Below are 21,548 nucleotides of genomic sequence, written 5' to 3'. Positions count from 1 at the left end.
CAGCACTGCCATTGCAGGTTGAGTGTCCTGGTGCAATCCTAAAATGAAACACCGACATCGCACACAGCCTGTGTGCCCTGTCCACTACACACTGCATGCAATATAGGTAAGCCACCCCTCTGTCAGGCCTTCCACCCCTAAGCCAGAGTGCATTTTACTGCATGTGTGAGCATAGATGCATGAGCAGTATTACCCCACTGTGTCCCTGCCAAACCTGGGACATAGTAAGTGAGCAGAGCAGCCATTTTACATGCATGTGCTGAACACTGGTCAGTATGGGTTTCACAGCTACATCATGGCCACTCGGCACCCTGGGTTGTTTGGGATCAAACAACTCAGAATGATAAATCCAAACTTGTACCAATATTGGATTTATTGCAGAATGTACCGAGAGGCCACCTTAGAGGTGCCCTCTGCAAAAACGAACTAACCTGGCATGGTTACTGGCCAGTCACAACCAGCCTGTCACCACCAGACAATATTCTGGAACCTGGGGTCAGAGCCTGTGCTCTCTAGCTCCAGAGCACAAAGCCCTTCCTGTGCAGAAGTGTTACACATCCTCCCCCAGGAATGTACACAGCGCTGCCTATGAGCTTCAAAGGGCTTACCACCCTTGAAACTCGATCCCAAGCCCTGCTGCTAGCAGCAGATGACCGCCCCTAATGCAAACCCCCACTTTTGGTGGGAGCAACGGCGGTAAAATCCACCCCCAGCTTGCACCACCCCTAAGGTGTTGCATGCAAGGTGACCCCTCCATTTCATTTTCCTTTATCTTACATGGTAGGAAAATAGCCTATCAGGGATAGGGAAGTGACCTCTGCCCACAGGAAGCCGTCACATGGGGTGTAGTCACCCTAAGTTAGATGACCCATGATCGCTACTAGGCACTCCCCTAAACGCCCACTAAATGCAGTAGACCTGCGGATCAGAGTCACCCAGGACTCGACAGTCGCCACTGAGGGGTTGCATGGACATCAGACAGACTTTACAAAACCCCAGAGGACCTCCACCCTTCTGAAAATCGCCAGAGATCTCCTTCCAGAGTGAAGGCATCACTCCCTGCAACAAAAGACCCAAAGACCAGTGAAGTCCAGTTCAGTGACTGGCTGCTGACCAAGGAACCGGACACCACAGCTAGACCAAATTTCACCCATCAGACTCAGAGGACAAATCCTGCAAGTGTGCTAAGTTAGGTGGCAGTGCAACCTTTAGTGGCTGAACCGTTCAATAGCTCGGGGTACTGGTCACTCAGCCTCGGACACCAAGAAAGAAAGTCCGCTCCGGACTCCAAAAGGACTAGGAGCAAGCGCCAGACTAGGGACTTCAAGACATGTAAGAACCACCCCCCAGAGTTGTCCTGCTGACCTTCAATCCACCACAAAATGACCTGCCTCCTGCTTCCAAGGGCACCTTTGCACACAGCTTCTGGCTCACCTATCTGCTCTGCACATGACCTCCCTGGGCAAGGAAGAACCAGTTGTGCTCTAAGGGTCCCCCACCGCTTGCAACCTCTACACTCCAAGGGGACCCACCAGACTCACCTTGAAGTCCGCCTGTGAATTGCTTTTCCAAGTGGTCCTGCACCAGCTCCAAGGTCTTTTCAGCAGTTCTTTTTGCCAAAACCGGGAACCGCCCGAACCACGAACACAGGAGTTCTTGATGACCTCAAAGTGAAAGGAGACTTTGGTAAACTCATTGCCTGCTTTTATATGTATTTTTAAAGTTTCTCCCATTGATTCCTATGGTGCACAATTACGCACAAAAACAAGACGTTTTATAAACTTTGAAAAATCATAACTTAAAAAGTATTTACCTGAGTTTGATTATCCTGGTCTTAAATACTTTATAAAAATCTTTTTTTTGTACATTGGTCTCGAGTTATTACGTTGAGTGTGGGTCCATATTTATTGATACCGTGAGTACAACAAATGCTTTGCACTTCTCCAGTATTGGCCTAACTGCTCAACCAACTTAACATAAAAATTAGAGCATTAGGTGGTTTATTTTTTACCTCTGCAAACCAACGTGGTTGGCAGGGCTCTCTGCAGTGTGCCTTTTTTTGTACACTACATAGACAGCCACCCTCCTACACCCACCATCACACACCTACCTTCCTGATCTAACAGCAACTTTGATTTAGTGAAGGGAACTCTTGGACATACCCAAACTAGGACTATCCCCTTTAACCCCCACCCTGCTCCTAGCATAAATCAAGTATGTTGTAAAAAAATAGTTGGCCTTCATCACTTTTTCAGGCCTCCCTCGTCTTCCTTTTTTAGGTATGTCTCTTTGTAGTATGGCAGTATGTACCCATCTTCACCTCCTGTACGATCAAATAACATGCCATTTAACCCCTTCGCAGCCAGGCCTTTTCCCCTTCAGGTGCCAGGCGTTGTTTTGGCTATTTGGGGCAGTTCGCGCTTAGGCCCTCATAACTTTTTGTCCACATAAACTACCCATGCCAAATTTGTGTCCTTTTTTTCCAACATCCTAGGGATTCTAGAGGTACTCAGAGTTTTTGGGTTCCTCTGAAGGAGACCAAGAAATGAGCCAAAATACAGCGAAATTTTTTTTTTTTTTTTTTTTTTTTTTTTTTTTTTTAAATGAGGAAAAAAGGTCTGCAGAAGAAGACTTGTGGTTTTTTCACTGAAAATGGCATCAACAAAGGGCTTGTTGTGCTAAAATCACCAGCTTTCAGGAACAGGCAGACTTGAATCAGAAAACCACATTTTTCAACACAATTTTGGCATTTTACTGGGACATACCACATTTTTACTATTTTTTGTACTTTTAGCCTCCTTCCAGTTAGTGACAGAAATGGGTGTGAAACCAATGCTGGATCCCATAAAGCAAAACATTTCTGAAAAGAAGACATAATTCTGAATTCAGCATGGGGTCATTTATGTAGATCCTTCAAGGTTTTCCTATAGGAAATAACAGCTGAAATAAAAACAATATTGAAATTGAGTTGAAAAAAACTAGCCATTTTTCTTCACGTTTCACTCTGTAACTTTTTCCCGCGATGTCAGATTTGTAAAGGCAATATACCGTTATAGCTATTAGTCTGCTGGACTCTTCTGGTTGCGGGGATATATAGGGCTTGTAGGTTTATCAAGAACCCTAGGTACCCAGAGCCAATAAATGAGCCGCACCTTGCAATGGGTGTTCATTCTGTACCGGGTATACAGCAATTAATATGGTGAAATCTAAAGAGTGAAAAATAGGTATCAAGAAAACCTTTTGTATTTCCAAAATGGGGACATAGATAAGGTGTTGAGAAGCAGTGGTTATTTGCACATTTCTGAATTCTGGGGTCCCCATACTAGCATGTGAATTATAGGGCATTTCTCAAATAGACGTCTTTTTTACACACACTTACATTTGGAAGGAAAAAATGTAGAGAAAGACAAGCGGCAATAACACTTGCTCTGCTATTCTGTGTTCCCCCAGGTCTCCCGAAAAAAATGGTACCTCACTTGCGTGGTTAGGCGTAACGCCCACGACAGGAAACGCAACATAGACACATCACATTTTTACATTGAAAACGGATGTGTTTTTTGGAAAGTGCCTAGCTGTGAGTTTTAATCTCTAACTCAGCCGGCACTTAGGGATACCTACCAAACCTGTGCATTTTTTAAAATTAAACACCTAGGGGAATCCAAGATGGGTTGACTTGTGGGGCTTTCACCAGGTTCTGTTACCCAGAATCCTTTGCAAACCTCAAAATTTGGCCCAAAAAACACTTTTTCCTCACATTTCGGTGACCGAAAGTTCTGAGAGGAGCCACAAATTTTCTTCCACCCAGTGCTCCCGCAAGTCTTCCGATAAAAATGGTGCCTCACTTGTGTGGGTAGGCCTAGTGCCCGTGAAAGGAAACGCCCCAAAACACTCTCTGGACACATCAAAATTATCAAATACAAAACTACCAGTTTTTGCGGGTGGCGGGCACCTGCGTTTTTAGTCCTGTACTCAGCAGCCATACAGGGAAACTTACCAAACAGACATTTCTGAAAACTAGATACCCGAGGGAGTCCAGGGAGGTGTGACTTGCGGGATCCCAGAATCCTCAGCAAACCTCAATTTTTTTTTTTCTGTGTGGGATCACCGGGACAAATTTCCTACCACCCAACGTTCCCCTCAGTCTCCTGGTAAAAATGATACCTCACTTGTGTAGGTGGGCCAAGTGCCTGTGACAGGGATGAGCCAAAAACATGTCGAAATTGAGGGGAAACCAAAGCGGGTCCAAAAGGGCAGTTTGAAAAAAAACATTTTTAAACAGGTGCAACAGAATTTTTATCGGTATAGATGAGACAATGCTCGGTGGTAGGAATTTTGTAGATTCCGGAAGCTTCCATCACAGAAATGTGGGAAGAATGTGTGATTTCCAGCAAAATTTGAGGTTTGCAGGGCATTGTGGGTAAGAAAATGGTGCGGGGTGCATGTGAAGCACCCCACCCTGGACTCACCCAGATGATTAGTTTTCAGATGTGTCTAGGTCTTGTGGATTTTTCTGCATGGCAGCATCCCAAAGTCCAAAAAGTGCAGCCCTCACCATTCCAAGAGGGACGATTTTGAGCTCTCATGGCCCAAATGTAAAACCAAAACCCAAAATGATCAAATGTCATCTTGCTTTCCATGAGCTAAAATGTTTTAGTGTGCGGGGGAGAGCTGAAAAACTGTTACCCCCTTCAGTTGGGGTGGGGGCATAACCATGCCCATACTGGTTGGTAGCCACCACTGCACTATTTTTATTTTATTTTTTTAATTCCCTGGCATCTAGTAGGCTTTCTGTTCCCCAGGGGTCATCAGGGGTAATTGCCCCATCTGCCCACTGGTGGGCAGAACTCTTTGGCCCCATTTATTTGGGGTAAGGGGTTGGCCATACCTCCACCCTCTTATTTAGAAATAAAATCTTCCCTGGTCTCTGGTGGGCTTTCTGCCCCACTTGGGGGCAGATGGGCCTTCCAAAAATAGGCTGATCTGCCCCTATGGGGAGCAACCCTTGCCCAAAGGGCTGTCCCCCAAACAAAACACACACATACACACACACCAATCCCTGGTGCCTAAGTGGTTTCTGCCCCGTGGGCAGATTGGCCTAATCGAATAGGCCGATCTGCCCCGAAGGGGAGCAGAAATGGCCCAAAATGAATTTGCCCCCGAGGGGAGCGACCCTTGCCTAAGGGGTCACTCCCCTTGAATGAAATTGATGCAAAAAAATACAAATCCCTGGTGCCTAGAGGTTCCTGCCCCCCCTTGGGGCAGATAAGCCTAATAAAAATAGGCCGATCTGCCCCCAAGGGGGGCAGAAACGGCCTAGAATTAATTTTGCCCCCAGGGGAGCAACCCTTGCCCAAGGGGTACCTCCCCACATTAAAAAACAAACAAACAAAACAAAAAAAGATCCCTGGTGTCTAGGGGTTAGAAACAGCTGTAAAATAAATTGCCCCCCTGGGGAGCGGACCTTGCCCAAGGGGCCGTTCCCCTTATGAGTAAATACAAAATAAAAAAAAATCCCTAGTGTGTAGTGGCATTTCTGCTGCCTGCAGAAATGCTGAGACATATGAAAGGAGAGGAAAGGCCTTTCCTCTCCTTTCATGCCTCCTGCCCCCTCCACGTGATCGGAAGAGAAATGCTTTTGCATTTCTCTTCCGATCCGCGCTAAGGGGAAGGCCTCTGATGAGCTCAGACATCAGATGCCACGGGGACGGGGGTGGAGGGGAAGCGATTCCCCTTCCATCCCTGCTCAGGGGAGGGAGGTGCTTGGCCCTTGGGGGACGGACCCATAGCAGGACGAGCTGGTCTCGTCCTCAGCACCTGCCAACCATTGCCGAGGGTGGGACCAGCTCGTCCTGGGCACCCTACCGGTGAATAGCAATGCCAAAACAACAGATGATGGAAGGAATGTGGAACAAATCAAATATTCACCCCTCAGTCACAGATCTGGGTTGAATTCACCAGTTGTTTTGCTTGCCATTCCAGTTTGGACCTAGCCATATGCAAATCTAGTCTTGACCCTGCTCCCCATGGGAACAGTCCAGCCGGAACTGCCAGGCCAGGTATTTCTTGGAGCAGAAACAAGCATCCTGAGACCCATTTCAGGGTATCACCCCTCATTAGCCAGTCTAGCTTGAATCTGGTGGCATAGAGAGCACGGGACCCAAGTCTGGGCTTACCCTTTGCACTTAGGGCAACTTTAGGAACACAAATGTTTTTGCATGTGTTGCTCTAAGTGGGAAGTGTATGCCCATATGTGGGTCCCGTGCTCACTGTGCCACTGGACACAGTCAAAGAGGCTGCTGTCTACCATTTTAATACTGAGCCCAGAGTTCACCTTGCCCAACAAGGTGACTCCTTTTCCACCTAGCCACTTGCAGGGTGTTGAAGATTCGGATGAAGATCATCAGGGTCCCTTTGCTACAGTCCACAGCCCATCAGAGCTGCTGGTAAAATATCAGGAAGACAACGACGAAGGGGAATACTATGAGCCTGTGTATCAAGGCCATCAATATGGTAGTCAGCTACATCAGCCTGTAAATCAACCTCTGCACTACGCTTCATCCCAGTATATGATCCAGGTTCCAGCAACCCTAGTTCAAGACCTACAGGGTGTGCTTCATGGTTACTCGACGTTTCCCAACACTGCAGGAGCACAGTCTTCCTCTGAACCTCCTCCTACCGCAGCACACTCACTCGACAAGAAACATAAGGTGCCAGAAGGATCACCAGCTTGCTTCATAGGACATCCAGAACTAGATTCGGTGATTTCCCAGGCAGCGCAGCACCGATCACAAAATCTATCCACTCCAGTAACCTCTCCTCCTGACAAGGAAGGCCAACGACTGGATAATATTGGAAAAAGGTTCTCTATTATGGCAGCCACATCTGTCTGAGCACCTAATTACCTGGCAAGTCTTGGCAGATACCATCACCAGATGTGGTCCGACATTACCACATACTTGGACAAAAGAGTGGAGGCAAGAAAGATTTTGCAGGAGCGTGAGAGGTCAGCATCTGAAAAAAATGATTGTGCAGTGGATATTGTCTTTATTGCCTTCAGGTAATTAACAGGATCAGCAGTTCTCAGGCGACAGGGCTGGCTAAACGCTACTACATTCCTTCCAGATTTTGGGCATGATAATACCTTATGATGGCGAGGTTTTATTTGGTAAGCACATCGACCATCCACTGCTCGCTTTCAAGTCAGACACCGAAACAGCAAAGCTCCTGTATCGAAAGAAACCCTTTTGTGGCACACAGAGACATGGAACATATTCCATTCGAGGAGTAGATCAGCGGTATCCGCCATATTAATCTTTCCAACAGCCCGTTAGACCAGGTTTCAGCTATCAAACGTCGCCATCAGTGGCTTACTTAAACAACCTAGGAGGAAAAAAAACAGCTTTGACCAGAGGCAACAGCAGAAAGCAATGACAAACTTTTAGTGTATGTTACAACCTCTACAGAGCAGCATCAAGTGGACGCCAGAATTTCAAGCAACAAAACCCAGTGGGAAAAGATCACAACAGACAAATGGATCCCAGATCTGTTCACATATGGGCTCCCCCTGGAGTTTACCAAAATTCCACCACATACACCACCAACGCAATCTTTGCCTTTCAACCTCAGTTTTCTTTGAAAGGAAACATTGGCTAGGTTAGCCAAATGTGCCATAGAAAAGGTTCTATCTTCGCAGAGAGGAAAAAGGTTTCTATTCTCATTTTTTCCTGATGCTCAAATCAGTAGATTCTGGATCTCAGGAAACTCAACAAGTACCTCTAAAAGCAATCTTTTCATATGATTACACTCCAGGAGATTCTCAGGCTTCTCAATCTCTGAGATTTCATGACAACTCTTAATCTCCAAGAGGCTTACCTTCATATTCCGATACATCCCAGGCATCGAAGGTTTCTCAGGTTCACAGTAGCCAGCACTCATTACCAGTTCAAGGTGCTCCCATTTGGTCTCTGGTCCTCACCCCGAATATTTACAAAATATCTCACCCCAGAAGCAGGTTTCTTACGTCAAAAGGGCTCAAGTTTTTTCTTATCTCGACCCTTGGCTGATAAAAACACCATCTTTTTTCCAAGCATCTGTGGATACAACTTGTCTTCCGACATTTTCTCGTCTGCAAATGAAGCCTTTTCAAGAGGAACTCAATGCACAATGGCTGCAAGGTTCATTTGATGACACCAGTGATGAAAAGAACTCCCCCTTGGTGGATAGATCCAGACAATCTGGCACAGGAAATGTCTTTCCTCTCCCCAGACGTGGAGCTCACTTGCAGGACCTGCAAATACAGGGCAAATGGAATTCAAAACAATCAAAGTCATATCATTTTTTTTTTTTAGTACTCAGAGCGTTTACCTTGTTCTTCAGGCGTTCCTTCCCAAAATACAAGGTTTTTCGGTGTTGATCAGAACAGACAATACGATGATCATGCATTACTTTAACAAACAAGGAGGTACAAAATCTCAAGTCCTCTCGCAGCAAGCTCAAGGCATATGGAAATTAGCATTAGCTCATCGAATCAACATCAGAGTGGAACATCTGCTGTGTGTCAACAACACCTTAGACACTTCAAGCAGAACACCTCGAACATGTCACAAATGGGAGCTAAAGCAAACTATCCTCAACACAATTTTCCAGACAGGGAAAGCCGGCTCTGGATCTTTTTGCAGCACAAGACAACAGAAGAGGCAATTCTTCACAGTTTGGGATCCCCACAAAGGTTCTTGGGGGAATGCGTTTTTGACAAAATGGTCAGTGATGTTTGCGTATGCTTTTCCCCTGATACCTCTTACTCCCAGGCTCATCAAGGGAACGAAAAGGGAGCCTTGCCGGCTGATACTTATTGCTCCCTTTTGGCCCAGACAACATTGGTTTACGGAGCTCCCATCATTGTTGGAGGACTCCGAAAGATCTGTTATCAATGAATCATGGGCAAGTCCTTCATCCAGACCCAATTTCTCTACATTTATCAGCATGGCTCCTGAACACAATGAACTCCAACATCTAGATATTCCACAGGAGTGCAGGGACATCCTCGCAAGAGCCAGAGCCAATTCTACAAATAAAACATATTGTTTGAATTGGAAGCGTTTCTGTTTATGGTGTCAAAACTCAAACGTACATCCTATCTGCTCACTCCCTGAGCAAGTGTTACCATACCTTCTCTCCCTTGCCAAAACAGGTCTAGTGCATTCTTCCATCAGAGTACATTTAGTAGTAACTTCTAGATACAGAAAGACTACAGGTTCTCCTTCTCTATGGTCAAATAGACTGATTGAGCACTTTCACAAGGGGCTCTTTGGAACATTTCCTCAAATAAAATCTCATCCACTGCCATGGCAGCTCAACACTGTGCTGTCACAACTTATCATAAAACCTTTTTAGCCGATCCACAAAACGGATCTTAAATTCTTGACATGGAAAATTGTCTTGCTTTTGGCTTTAACTTCAGCAAGAAGAGAAAATGAGCTGCAGGCCTTCACAATTAAAGAGCATTTTCTACAGTTCAAAGATGATAAGGTTATTCTTCAAACTAATCCAATGTTCATACTTAGGATGCCGACAGAATTCCACCTAAATGAACCCGATATTCTGCAAACTTTCTTCCCAAACCCACAGGCACCTGCAGAAAGAACTTTGCATACTCTTGATGTAAAAAGATGTTTAAAGTTCTATATACAGTGTACCAAAGATTTCCGTAAATCGGACCAGTTGTTTGTGGCATACGGTAGCCATAACAAGGGATGTCCGGTAACTAAACCCACCAATGGAAGATGGATCACATCAGCAATACAGTTCCGCCACTCAGAGGCTGGCAGTCCCCTTCATTGATCGATTGACAGTCTGTGCCGGGCTTCAACTTGGAAAAGCAAGCACTACTGTCTAGATATGGATGATCGCAATGATGCAGCCATGGGTCAAGCAGTACTTCGACAACTTTTCCAATAAGGTGAGCCTCGAATTCTCAAGTGTATAATTTGTGCCCACCCTCCGCTTTTCTAGGCATAATGGCCCTCATTCCAACATTGACGGGCGGCGGTGGCCGCCCGTCAATGTTGCGCGTCAGGAATACCGCTCCGCGGTCCAGAGACCGCGGAGGGTATTCCAAGTTTTCCCCTGGGCTGGCTGGCGGCCGCCGAAAGGCCGCCCGCCAGCCCAGGGGAAAACGACCTTCCCACCATGAAGCCGGCTCGTAATCGAGCCGGCGGAGTGGGAAGGTGCGACGGGTGCTGTTGCACCCGTCGCGTATTTCACTGTCTGCAAGGCAGACAGTGAAATACATTTTGGGGCCCCCAGGGGCCCCGCGACTCGCCATCCGGTTCCCGGCGGGAGAACCGCCAGGGACTGGATGGCGGGAGGGGGAGTCGGAATCCCCAAGCCGGCGCAGCAAGCTGCGCCGGCTTGGAGGATTCCTTGGGGGCAGCGGGAAACCGGCGGGAGACCGCCGGTTTCCCTTCTCTGACCGCGGCTAAGCCGCCGCGGTCAGAATGCCCCGCGGGGCACCGCCGGCCTGTCGGCGGTGCCACCGCGTCCCGCGGCCCTGGCGGAAGTAATCCGCCAGAGTCGTAATGACCACCAATATGTTTCTATAACATGTTTTATAACTGTGTGCTATTCTGATTCAAGCATGTGAATCTATGAAAGATACTGCAATACTGGAGAAAAAATTACTTGCCTCTAATTCTCGTTCTCCAGTATTGGAATCTTTTCATAGATTCACATGCGACCCATCCTCTTCCCTTTAGAGGGGCTTCTTCTTGTCACATGATGTTTGTTCACATTAGTTCTTCTAAAATCCTAGGGAAGATGCCTCAGTGGAAGTGTTCTAGAGGGTGCTGTCACCTGATTTCCCGTAGTTTGGTTCTTTTATAAATGATGTCATTAAGCTATTAAAGTCTGTGTATTTTTCCATTGTAAGCCTCTATGATTACTTCCACTGCTTTAGCATATACCGTGGGACTTCAATCTCGACAACTGGGATGATTCAAGCATGTGAATCTATGAAAAATTCCAATACTATTTTACGAGATTTACAGGTAAGTAACAATTCTTTTATTAGTCAGGTCTTGGCTCAGCCCAGAATAATATGTCTCTCTCATTTAATGCTATTGATTTTTTGTGTGTATATGTCTACTTTCAATGAACTGCATGAGGGACTGTTATACATATATTGATGCCTGTCAGCTTCTCAATGCTCATTCCAACCCCTTTTCACTTGTGCCTATTTCTACTGCCCCCATCTTGCCCTCCCTCTTTCCCTTGTCTCATTCTTCTGTTACTCCTGATACTATCCCCTCTCATAGCTCCCTTTTACCCCTACCTTTTTCCTGGGTTCTCCTCCTTCTGTCTGTGTTATGCCCTTGTTCCTTCTGAGCCTGTCCACTACTTTTGCTTCCTCTCTCTCGTAACCCCTGCATGTCCTTCTCGTTCCCCCTACACCCCATGCCTCATAGCGACTTCCCAATAGTGCTGCTGCGGCTTGCCTAGAAATAAAAGGTTGTCTATATTGAACGCTACCATGCCTTCAATAGTCTTCCTTTTATTTCTCTGTCAAATGAAGTTCAGAGCAGCATAGAAGCCTTTATTAGTCTATCTTTTCTTTCTATGTCTTTGAAATTAAAGAAGGACTATCATGTAAACTGCCTTGGTATCCAACCTTAATTTTTACATAGAAATAAAAACAGGACTATATTAAAGACAAGGGAGCTGTTTGTGTTCACAGCATTTCTTTTCTTCATTTTTGTCTGGATTTAATGTGCTTATGTTGCGTGCGCTAGCACATTAAATCCAGACCCATTGGCTTTGGCAATGCTTATTCTTTTTTATTCTTGAAGGTCCAATGACCTGTCAGCCTTAGTTTGGTCCTCCCCCAAATATTTTACCTTTGTGTGCCCTCTACCGTTTTACTGAAATTCGTTTTTGTTGACTTTAGGACTCTGTGCACTTTTGCCCTGCCAACCACAACTAAGGTGCTTGTGCTTTCTACCTTAAACAGGGTGAAATTGGCTTACACCTGATTGGCATATTTAATTTACATATAAAAGTCCCTTGTAGAGTGGTATACCATATACCCGGGGACTGTAAATTAAATGCTACTAGTGGGCCTGCAGCAATTAATTGTGTCGCCTACTTGAGTAGCCCCTAAAAACATGTCCCAGGGCTGTCATTGAAATGAAATGAATGAAATGAAATGAAAGGAGATTTATAAAGCGCGACTGCTGCCCTAAGGCGTCCAAGCGCTAAGTATAAAAAGCCGGTTCACTTAGGGAGTCAATGGGGAATTAGCTCCTGAACAGGAAAGTTTTTAATTCCTTGCGGAAGGAAGGGAGGATGGGATTGGATCTAAGGGATAGGGGAAGTGAATTCCATAATTTGGCGGCATTGAGGGTGAATGCCCTGCCTCCTGCTCTTGACCTCTTAATTGTAGGTACGGTGGCTAGAAATGCGTTGGATGAGCGCAGCATTTTCCCGGGGAGATAGGGAGTGAGAAGAGAATGATTGATCTCTGGGTTTGCTCTGTGAAATGCTTGATGGGATATGCATAGGGCTTTGTATTTTATTCTATCCCTCACCGGGAGCCAATGCAACTTCAATGAGCTTTAAGTGGCCAATTCGACCTGGCAATAGAATCTCCTTGCCAAGCCTTAAACTCACCTTTTCTTGCATATAAGTTACCCATAAGGCAGGCGCTAGATAGCCCATAGGGCAGGGGGCATGGTAATTAAAAGGGTTGACATGTACTTTTAGGTTTTACATGTCCTAGTAGTGAAAAACTGAATAGCTTAGTCTTCACAGAAAGGACATGTTACCCTTGCATTGTTCCTGCAGCTAGCTTGGAGCCAGGGCAGGTGAGTTTGGAAACTTCAAGCACTTCACAGGGAATTCGCTAGAAGCTCCTCCTACTTCAAAGAAGGCACCATATGTAGCAAGGATTGGTAAAAGCATTAGGTTTCACCTATGTGATTTTTAATAAAACATTTTTGTTGTAATTCAATATATTTGACATTCAGATGCAAGTTAAGTTAATCAGTGGGATATGCAGTATCATACTTTATGAAACCTCTATTAGTTAAAGCACAGAGTTTGTGTCTGTAACCAGAGAGGCAGGAACTGATCCTGATTGGAGCAGTGGCGAATAGTTAGGAGCGTGTAACAGGCGTCTGAAGCCCTTTGGAATAGGGGCCTGTGTTACACCCCTTTAAAAAGCACATACTTCACAGCTCAGCTGGTAACTCCTTCCCAATACAGTTAAAAAAAAATGGAGAAAAAAAATGTGTGCATTCAGGGAGCTTCAAGTGCTCCCATTAATTTAAGCCAATACTGGCTTCCAAGCTCCCTTTACATTTGCAGATTAACCTGTTGTGCACATTTACACTACTTTCAGGCAAGCAGGTGCTCTGGGAAGAAGGACTCTTTACATGTCTGCTCGCCTTAGGGTCACAGCACAGGAGTCTCCCTGCCGTAAACTTCAGCTGAAGCATTTCAGCTTTTGGAATTATCCATCCTGGGACGGCTATCTTTTATAGAACTTTGAGAAACTGATTTCCTTAAATAAAAAAAAGTATGGTCACGTCATGCTCATTTGATCCCGCTCACTCCGACCTCTGACTGCGTCTCAAAAAGTAAACAAATAGAGCTCTAAAAACATTCGCACTGTGAGCTGAAAGGATAAAATTAGATAGAAGAAATTGTTGCTGAAACAAAAGCAAGCTTTAAATGTGTGCAAATATACGAACATTATTTACAAGTACTCTGCTTGAAAAAAAAAAATGTTGAAAGGAGTGTGCTACAACTGTGTGAAATTACTCTTTAAATACGTGCAGTCGTCGTCGGACAAAGGCAACAAAATGCTGTGACAAAGGACACTTCAAATGCATGCAGTCACCAAAAAACCAAAGAAAATGCTATTTAAAAGCACATTTTAATTGCGTTCAGCCAGGGTAAGCTAATAAAAACTTAAACGCTGTGCGGCAAGAAAATTAAACAAGTTCCACCCATCAAAGCGACAAGTGGCAGATGAGAATGGGTACTGGGGCCACAGGTGCCTGATAAGAGAAAAACACACAAGGAACAGGAAAAGAACTCATACAACCATTAGAAATGAGGAATACAAAATTGACAAGCACACAGACCAATAAGAAGAGAAGGCGAGATGTAAGCCCTTTTTAAGATATATTTAATACAATACACTTCACAAGCAGAGCACACGTGATGTGTAGGCAAAACCTAAGAAGGGGACCATCAGACCCACTCTTTAGTTCACTTTCTGGATTTGTAGAAGGACAGAGTACTGGCTGCTGCAGTAGCATGCTGGGTACCCCACAAGACTGCTTTGCTGCACCTTGAAGGACTGCTTTGGTGCCTGGAGACTGTCATGAACCTTTAGAGGCCTGCTCTGCTGCTTGAGCCCTGTTTTATCACTTGAAGCCGGTTCTACCAGCGTGACTCCAAGGGATAGTTTGCTGGTCTTCTGATCAGAGCCTCTGGGGCAGAATATGCTCCAACCGTCTTGAGCCTGCACCTGGACCCATCCTGAGTCTGTTGTTAAGTGTCCAGATAGCCAAAATCCAAATATTCGTACTTTGAACATTTTTGGCTAAAAAACTGCTCTAAGAACCAGGAGGAGACCCGGGCCATCCTGCTCGTCTGTCCGCCCAAGCTGCATTGCTAGTCTGCCTAACTTTGAGGTAACTGCCACTACATTCTTCTCCACAGCAGTGTTCGACTCACACTCCATTGCTCTTGGCCATACTTTTTGACTTCGACCCACAGTTGGTGATCTGAACTTTTAGCACAAGTTTTTACCTTAAACTTTAAGAATTCATAACTCCGGTTCTACTGATTGGATTTTTGTCATTTCAGTGTCAAATAATTTATTAAAATTGACTCTGATGTTCTAAGTTGGTGTGGGATTTTTCTTGTGTTGTTTTCATATCATTGCTGTTCAGGCGCTGAATAAATAATTTACACATTGCCTCCAAGTCAAGCCTGACTGCTTTTGATGCCAAGCTACCAGAAGGTTAGGCCCAGGTTAATTTAGTGATTTATGTGGTTCACTCTGACAGGGATTGTGGTTGTTGCTTGAACAGCAGTCACCTCCCATTCAACCAACAACCCAATTTCTCACAGTAAACTTTACCTTCTGAAACCTATTATTTCCCCCAGTGTATCCCCGTTTTAAAAGGCAGTCTGATATACACGTAACACCATAGTGAAGTATCAACGATCAAATGACAGTTTTTCTGGTGTGGTGCTCTTTGCACATCAGACGGCAGTGGAGCAGTCGGGTGCTTTTGAGCAGGCAGAAGGCTCCGCTCATGCGCTTCCTGCCGTCTCCTTCGAGGTATGCTGTGCCGATCCTAATTCTTTTGAAAAGTCTCTGTATGGTGTAGTGCAGTTTGGATATTCTGGAGAGCATACATATTACATATGTGTTTATTCATTTAAATATTTGTTTAATTATTTATGGGGTTATTAATGAAATTCCTTGTATTTCCCACATGCAGCGCTTTAATAGATTGTCTGATTAACCCGCTTCAAGAACAGATGGAAGAATGGAAGAAAGTAGTGAACCAGCTGGATAAGGACCATGCAAAAGGTTGGTGTTCCACAGATCAATACCTGAGAGTTATCACATTTTGGATGATGTGCATTGATAACTAGTAGCAATCAACAGTCCATTGTAAGCTGTCTGAAGAATGTGCATTTTGCAGCCGGCTTGCTCTTTGTACATGTTTGGTCTCTTCCCGCCTTTGATTGCAGCTATTCCACTACTTCCAAGCGATTCTGTTATTGGAGCCATCTCGTTTCTGGGAATGAGAGGAACCAGTTAGAGTTCTGAGGCTCGTCCTGCAGTTCGACAAGAAGAGGGGGCAGCGGTCCTGCTGAGGAGGGGAGTGTTGATGAACAGGGGTTGAGGGGAGATGTTTACTGTAGAAGCGTCTTTTGGCATGCGGACTAGAAATACAGGCGTGTCTTATGAGTACAGGACACACTGAAGCATCACAGGGAGCAGAGTTATATTTGTTTAATTGATCTTCTCATTATCATCATCTGGCATAAATCGATGCATTAAAATGTTAGTGAATTTCAGAATCCAGTCAAACAACAATTGATCACTCTTCTTCCTCTTCTGAGTCATGACCTATTTGGCATTCAGTCATAGGTTAGACACTGCGTACATAGTAAATCCTATGATATGATATGAGAGGTGTTAAAATATTACTCTCCAATCCCATCATATGTTTCACCGTATGTTCAACTGTTGCGTTGATTTAATTTTCAAGCCCATCCTGTGGCCATGACTGCATTCTCTGCTCATACGTTTGCCCTAACAGAGTTAAGGGTACCTTTTTAGCAAGGGGTTTCTATAGTTTCCTTTGATGTTTGGCCGAATGATAATTGGTGATGATCTTATTATGGCCCCTGATTTTCGTTTTGCCTCTGTCCATCTCAGTCGCCTAGTCAAGGAACTTGATAGGTTTTACTCAAGTGCACAGCTGTCATGGATTTGCTTTGTTTTTCTAAGCCGAGCAGCTTGTCTCACCAAAGCGACTGCGGGAAACAGCCTTAATCATACCGATTTGACTGTAAAACCTTTCGACCTGCCAAAACAGACAACCTCTGTGGTTCTCCTTCTGTCTTAACCTGTCCTTGTACTACCAAGTGAAGGAAGCGCCCCCCAGGGCTGCCCTGCTCTCCAGGGTGCATGTATAGTTGCTTTATATCTCGAGCCTTTCCTCATGCAAATCCCGAAAGCTCATTTCGCTTTCCAGTATTGAACACTGTATTACATAGTATTATTTATTTTTAGCGCTGATGAATATTAACTTTGTTTTATTGCTACTGGAATAACAGTCTGGCTGTAATCTGAATCAGTTAAAACCCTAGTGCACGTAACATATCCATAGTGAGTCAGACGTCTGTATTCTGTCCTCCAACAATGCGCACAACAGATGTATAGTAATACACTCGGGGAGCTGTGGTGCACGAATACCCCAAGTGCTCAATTCCATTGATGCAGTTTTGCTCACCTTAAAATATTTTAATCACTGACATACAGAAATTGTAACTGCTTAGTCTAATTAACCTTCATAGTTCTAACCGGTCAAATTGAAAACCGTAGAAGCAACTTGCCATACCTGGCGGGATGTGTCTGTGCCACGGACCTGAAGCAGCCAGCAACCCGCAGTATGGTTACTTGCCCAGCGATTCGTGCACATTGGAGCCTGTTTTTTAAAACAAAATCTCTGGGATATGCCAGTTTATATTGGTCCACACCTTCGGATACACCTGGGAACATTCTGGAAGATTTGCATTTTTGTGGTTTGAACAAGAAAGTGTATAGTATAGATATGATTTTGCACCCAAATCTACACTCGAACATGTAATTTAGATATGCAGTAATTTAGAAATGTAGTATGCATTTAGACGTTGGTATTTTTCACTTTTTTCATCCATGCTATAAATGTTTGAGCACGTAATCCACAAATAAATAAAAAAATGGGTTTTTGGATCATCTCATTTGGTACATTCATAGAAGCATTTGACTTCTAAATATCAAGGCTAACTTTGTCTCACTTTGTAGTGATCATGTCTGTTGCCTTCAGGCTTCTCAATTTGTATTCATTAAGAAATTACATAGTGTCTCAGACGATGCTAGTCCTCATATCACCATTTAAGGATGCGAAATTTATTTTGCCTCCTCACAATTTTTGAATGTGTACTAGAGCTTTGTGAGTGGCGAATAGCTGATATCGCCATGCCGCAGGCTTGGAGGAAGCATTCAGCTTCCTGTGTATATATTCCTAGCAGAGCTGATCTTCCTCTTGCTGTGTATTGTAAGTTTCGTTTTTTTTTTTCCTTCCCTGATCCACAATGAGAGGATCTGCGACTACAAATATCATGTTAAGTTATTGATGTGTAATAGTTGTTGTTTCGGGGTTGTCGTGTGGGTCACTAAGGCCATACACAGGTAATCCCCCTGATCAAGAGCCTGATCTCAAACATATACACGTGAAGACTGATTCTGCTCATGGCAGCACTTATGGTCTCTCCTATATACTGCCATTTGTAAATATCAACGGGACTATTTGGACACTGAGCACAAATTTGTGTTTACCCGCATCTAAAAGCAAAGATGGACAAAGTCAAAAGTTCTGGCTTCAGGAAGCTGAGGTGATGGTTATTTTTTTAATTGAAAGAATGTGCCACAAAAATAGAGAAAGAAAACATGTAGCAGCCTAAATGTAGCACTGATATGCGAACAGTAAAATCTTTAAATTAGCACAGAACTGGTTCTTCCTAGCAAGTTGTGTACTCAGAATAGAAATATTTTTTAGTCTTAAATCACATCACAGGCAAATATGATTCTTATTGGTGGAAAGAAAGGGTATTATTGACTTTGAATTACTTTTTTTATATATATATTTTTATTTTTAACTTTTATAGGAAACGTACAGTACAGATCTACTTCCCCATGCACTCATCAGGGCCATCCACTTTCAGCAACAATACAGCATGACACACAGCCAACACAAATACCGACACAATGATGTTCCACCTCACGCCCCTCGACAGTACCTTCCCATCAGATGCATGGATGCCATTAAGCATTCTAACAGTTTGCATGAGTTCCTTGCTTCTCTTCTCTTGCCCCTTTGATCCTGGCTTCCTCTATTTCCATACAATTGGCTAGTTGGATCATCAGTTTCGCCCAGTCCAAGATACTCTTCTCTTCAGTTCGTACATGTTTGGTGTGCTGTTCGTCCGCCAGGGCCCATTCCAGCATATCTCTGAGCCTTTTCTGGGCTGTGGACCCCGTATGGAATACCCAGTGTATCACTATGCGTTGTTTGGCAAATAGAAGGCCCAATTTCACAAATCTGTACTGCCTATTGCCCCATTTGGGTATCGTGCCACGTAGACCGTGTCTGACCAACAGTTAGATGTGTATCCCAGTCACTCTTGCAATTCTCCCCACCACCTCCTCCCAATGTCCCATGACTGCTTTGCATGCCCATGTCATATGAAGAAATGTGGTGCTGTGTTGTTTACATTTGCGGCATGTCGATAGCCTGCTGGGATATGTCACGTGTAGCCTGTCATGTGTTGAGTAGTTACAGTGAAAATAGTGGGTGGAAGTGTGTGAGTTTTAAATCTGGGAGTTGCTGGCTATCTCTTGGACTTCCTGCACCCATTCAGCATCCATCAAGGGAGTCTCCAGATCCCTAACCCAGGCCTGCCATGCTTTAATTAGGATTGGCGGACGATCTGCCACCAGCACCTAATAAATGCGAGACACCAGTCTTCACCCCTGTCCTCCTTCCAGCAACATCTCCAGTGGTTGTGATGCCTGTGGCTCCTCAGGGAAAGCCACCCATATCTCCCCAGCAGTGCATGCTAATTTAGCAAACTGAAGATATGAAAGAATGTAAGGAAGTTCTCTGTGGTATAGAGATCTCCTACAAGGGTGCATCCTCCCTCCATCCTTGTGCACAGCGTCATAATCTCTCATATTTGGCTGAACGAGTGGAGCCAATCCAAGGGGAGGGACCTACTGGAAGTTGGTCGTTTCTGCACCTGTCGTACCACCCACTTTCAGACCACGGCAACCTGCTTGACCACCTCATGGACATCGTTGGGTTGTATTTGACCCTGTATCAGGCAGATTGTCAGTGTACCCATCTTGATGGTACCCTCCAAAAGGCAGGTCTCCCAGTTTAGTTCTTAGAACACCATATTGCAGCATGATGTAATTGTGACGCCATATGGTAGGTTCTAGGTCTGGGAGGCTAAGGCCACTTTTCTCTGGTCAGTTTTAAGACCTCCAGCTGGACTCTTTCTCCTTTCGGCCCAAATTAGGTAAATGTTCGAAATTAGGTTTCTAGGTGTCAGAGGATTCACTTGGATTTTTGTCGGTTTTGGTCTTGTTTTACTCAGATAAATATTTTGTATTTTTCTAAACCAGTGTGGAGGTCTTTTATGGGGTTTTCATTGTGTTAGACTGTGTGTGTTGCACAAATATTTTACACATTGCCTCTTAAGTTAGGCTTGCCTGCTCTGTGCCAAGCTACCAGAGGGTGAGCACAATTTAATTTAAAGTGTGTATCTGACTTAGCCTGACTAGGATTGTGGCTCCTGCTTGTACAGAGTGCATTTTCTGATGGCCAGAAACCTAATTTCTAACAGGAGACAGCCCAACTCATGGAAGGTTGTCCCCGGTATCGGGTAGTGTATGTTTTGTAATCCATAAGGGGATCTGGATAGCAAGACAATTTTTGCTAGAGCCTCCTAACCCATTATCAAGAGGGGAAAGTTATTCCAAAATGCGATGGAGATCAGTGGCTTTGAATTACATTAACTTGAAGGTACAGCTTAAACAGAGATGACATCAAATACACGAATGGAGAGTAAACAGCATTGGCAAAGTAGAGTATTGACCAATCAGCCTTGACACTGAAGTATACCTCTTTTATGAAAATTTGCACGTGATTAGGTAAAATGCTGTCACTTACAGTGAAAGAAACTAAATTACAGAAGGGGGCTGAGTCATTGGCCCTGGCTGTATACTGTGGTAGGTGAAAGCAACAAGTAAAATCTCAAAGACAGTTGAACTGACCAACAAATGAAAAGGGCTTACTTAAAGCCCCTACTTATATGTATATTTATTTATTTTCAGGACTGGTGATAGCTAAAACCTTTTGAGTTTACTAAACCTATATGTGTAATATACTTGCTCCTACCGGCTTTTAGTCAGCCTTCTTCATCCATTGGTCTGTTAGTCTGTCATTCACATTTTTCTTCTGCTCACTCCAGCATTTGGGGTGGGGCAGAGGATCAGAGTACTTCAACCATTGGCTGCCCACTCACAACGTATTTCCTTTTAGTATCAGGTACTCCTATGGCAATGTGATTTGTTTATTGCATGATGTGTGGGAGACAGTTGAGTTTCTCTACACAGTACTAAACCCCTCTCTTTGTACTGATATAAAAATTGATGTTTTTTTAATTTATGATTATTTTTTTTTAATTGCAGGAGTTTTTTAAGACAGTTAAAGCTCTCTATAGGCCAGAGCTATACACTTTTCAAGAGTATGGCATTTAAACACTTGTCTTTGAAAACTGTGGAATGTTTTTGCTTTTGTTTGTGAATCAAAATAGTTCAGAAGACAAAAGCAGAACTGAAGTATGGAGACGAGAGAAAACAAAAATCTATGGAGAAATGTGTAATCCACACTCTTGAGGCTAATAAAGGACACCATTGTCAGTGATGTGCACAGGTGACTGTACAGGAGCACATTCCCTCGTGTTACTTGCTGAACATCTAGTCTCTGACCTCAAAACAACAAAAAACGCTTATTAAAAAGAAAAAAGCAAGACAGGCAATTTTCTGAATAGTGTCTGTGCGGAATGAGATTGTCTTGTGTGGTGGTGTGTAGTCACTGACAGAATCTGTGTGTGATTGCAAAGCTGCAAGTTTGTCCCATTCAAAGTAATGCAAGAGAAGAAATTAGGACTGGCTGAAAGCCTTTCGTGAT

The 21,548-nt window shown here is 44.2% G+C and overlaps 1 protein-coding gene across 6 annotated transcripts in view; it reads left to right on the top strand.

Annotated features, from left to right (window-relative positions):
* Positions 1-21,548, top strand: part of MTSS1 (MTSS I-BAR domain containing 1) — a 451,322-nt gene that overhangs the window by 319,815 nt on the left and 109,959 nt on the right. For all 6 annotated transcript variants that reach the window (XM_069220729.1, XM_069220724.1, XM_069220725.1 and 3 more), the window contains exon 5: positions 15,516-15,607. In XM_069220729.1, the coding sequence (XP_069076830.1) occupies positions 15,516-15,607 (92 nt within the window). The remainder of the gene's footprint in view (positions 1-15,515; positions 15,608-21,548) is intronic.

This window comes from Pleurodeles waltl, chromosome 2_2 (assembly GCF_031143425.1).
Source record: "Pleurodeles waltl isolate 20211129_DDA chromosome 2_2, aPleWal1.hap1.20221129, whole genome shotgun sequence".
NCBI classification, from domain to species: domain Eukaryota; kingdom Metazoa; phylum Chordata; class Amphibia; order Caudata; family Salamandridae; genus Pleurodeles; species Pleurodeles waltl.
Note: the sequence above shows the minus strand (reverse complement) of the source record. Positions and strands in the feature narration are given on the sequence as shown.